The 210-nt window shown below is 45.2% G+C and overlaps 1 protein-coding gene across 1 annotated transcript in view; it reads left to right on the forward strand.

The window, feature by feature from the left end:
* LOC119587631 (integrin alpha-PS1-like) overlaps positions 1 to 210 on the forward strand; it is a 21,094-nt gene that overhangs the window by 4,225 nt on the left and 16,659 nt on the right. Inside the window, exon 2 of the mRNA XM_037936335.1 lies at positions 167 to 196. Coding sequence (XP_037792263.1) covers positions 167 to 196 — 30 coding nt within the window. The remainder of the gene's footprint in view (positions 1 to 166; positions 197 to 210) is intronic.

Below are 210 nucleotides of genomic sequence, written 5' to 3' on the forward strand. Positions count from 1 at the left end.
ACCCTAGGGCCGCCCCGAGTCCGCGCCCAAGGCAGTACACACACAGATGCGCGACGGACGGTAAACAACTGGAAATTTTCCGGTTCACACTCTTTAATTGTTTTTTTTTTCTCCATCTTCAGAGATATGTTTGTCTTACGTTATGTATGTTGCTTACTTCTTACAGATCCGGAAACAGGGCTCTACAACTTTGACTGTAAGTTTTAACCC

Source organism: Penaeus monodon, chromosome 22 (genome assembly GCF_015228065.2).
Source record: "Penaeus monodon isolate SGIC_2016 chromosome 22, NSTDA_Pmon_1, whole genome shotgun sequence".
Taxonomy (NCBI): domain Eukaryota; kingdom Metazoa; phylum Arthropoda; class Malacostraca; order Decapoda; family Penaeidae; genus Penaeus; species Penaeus monodon.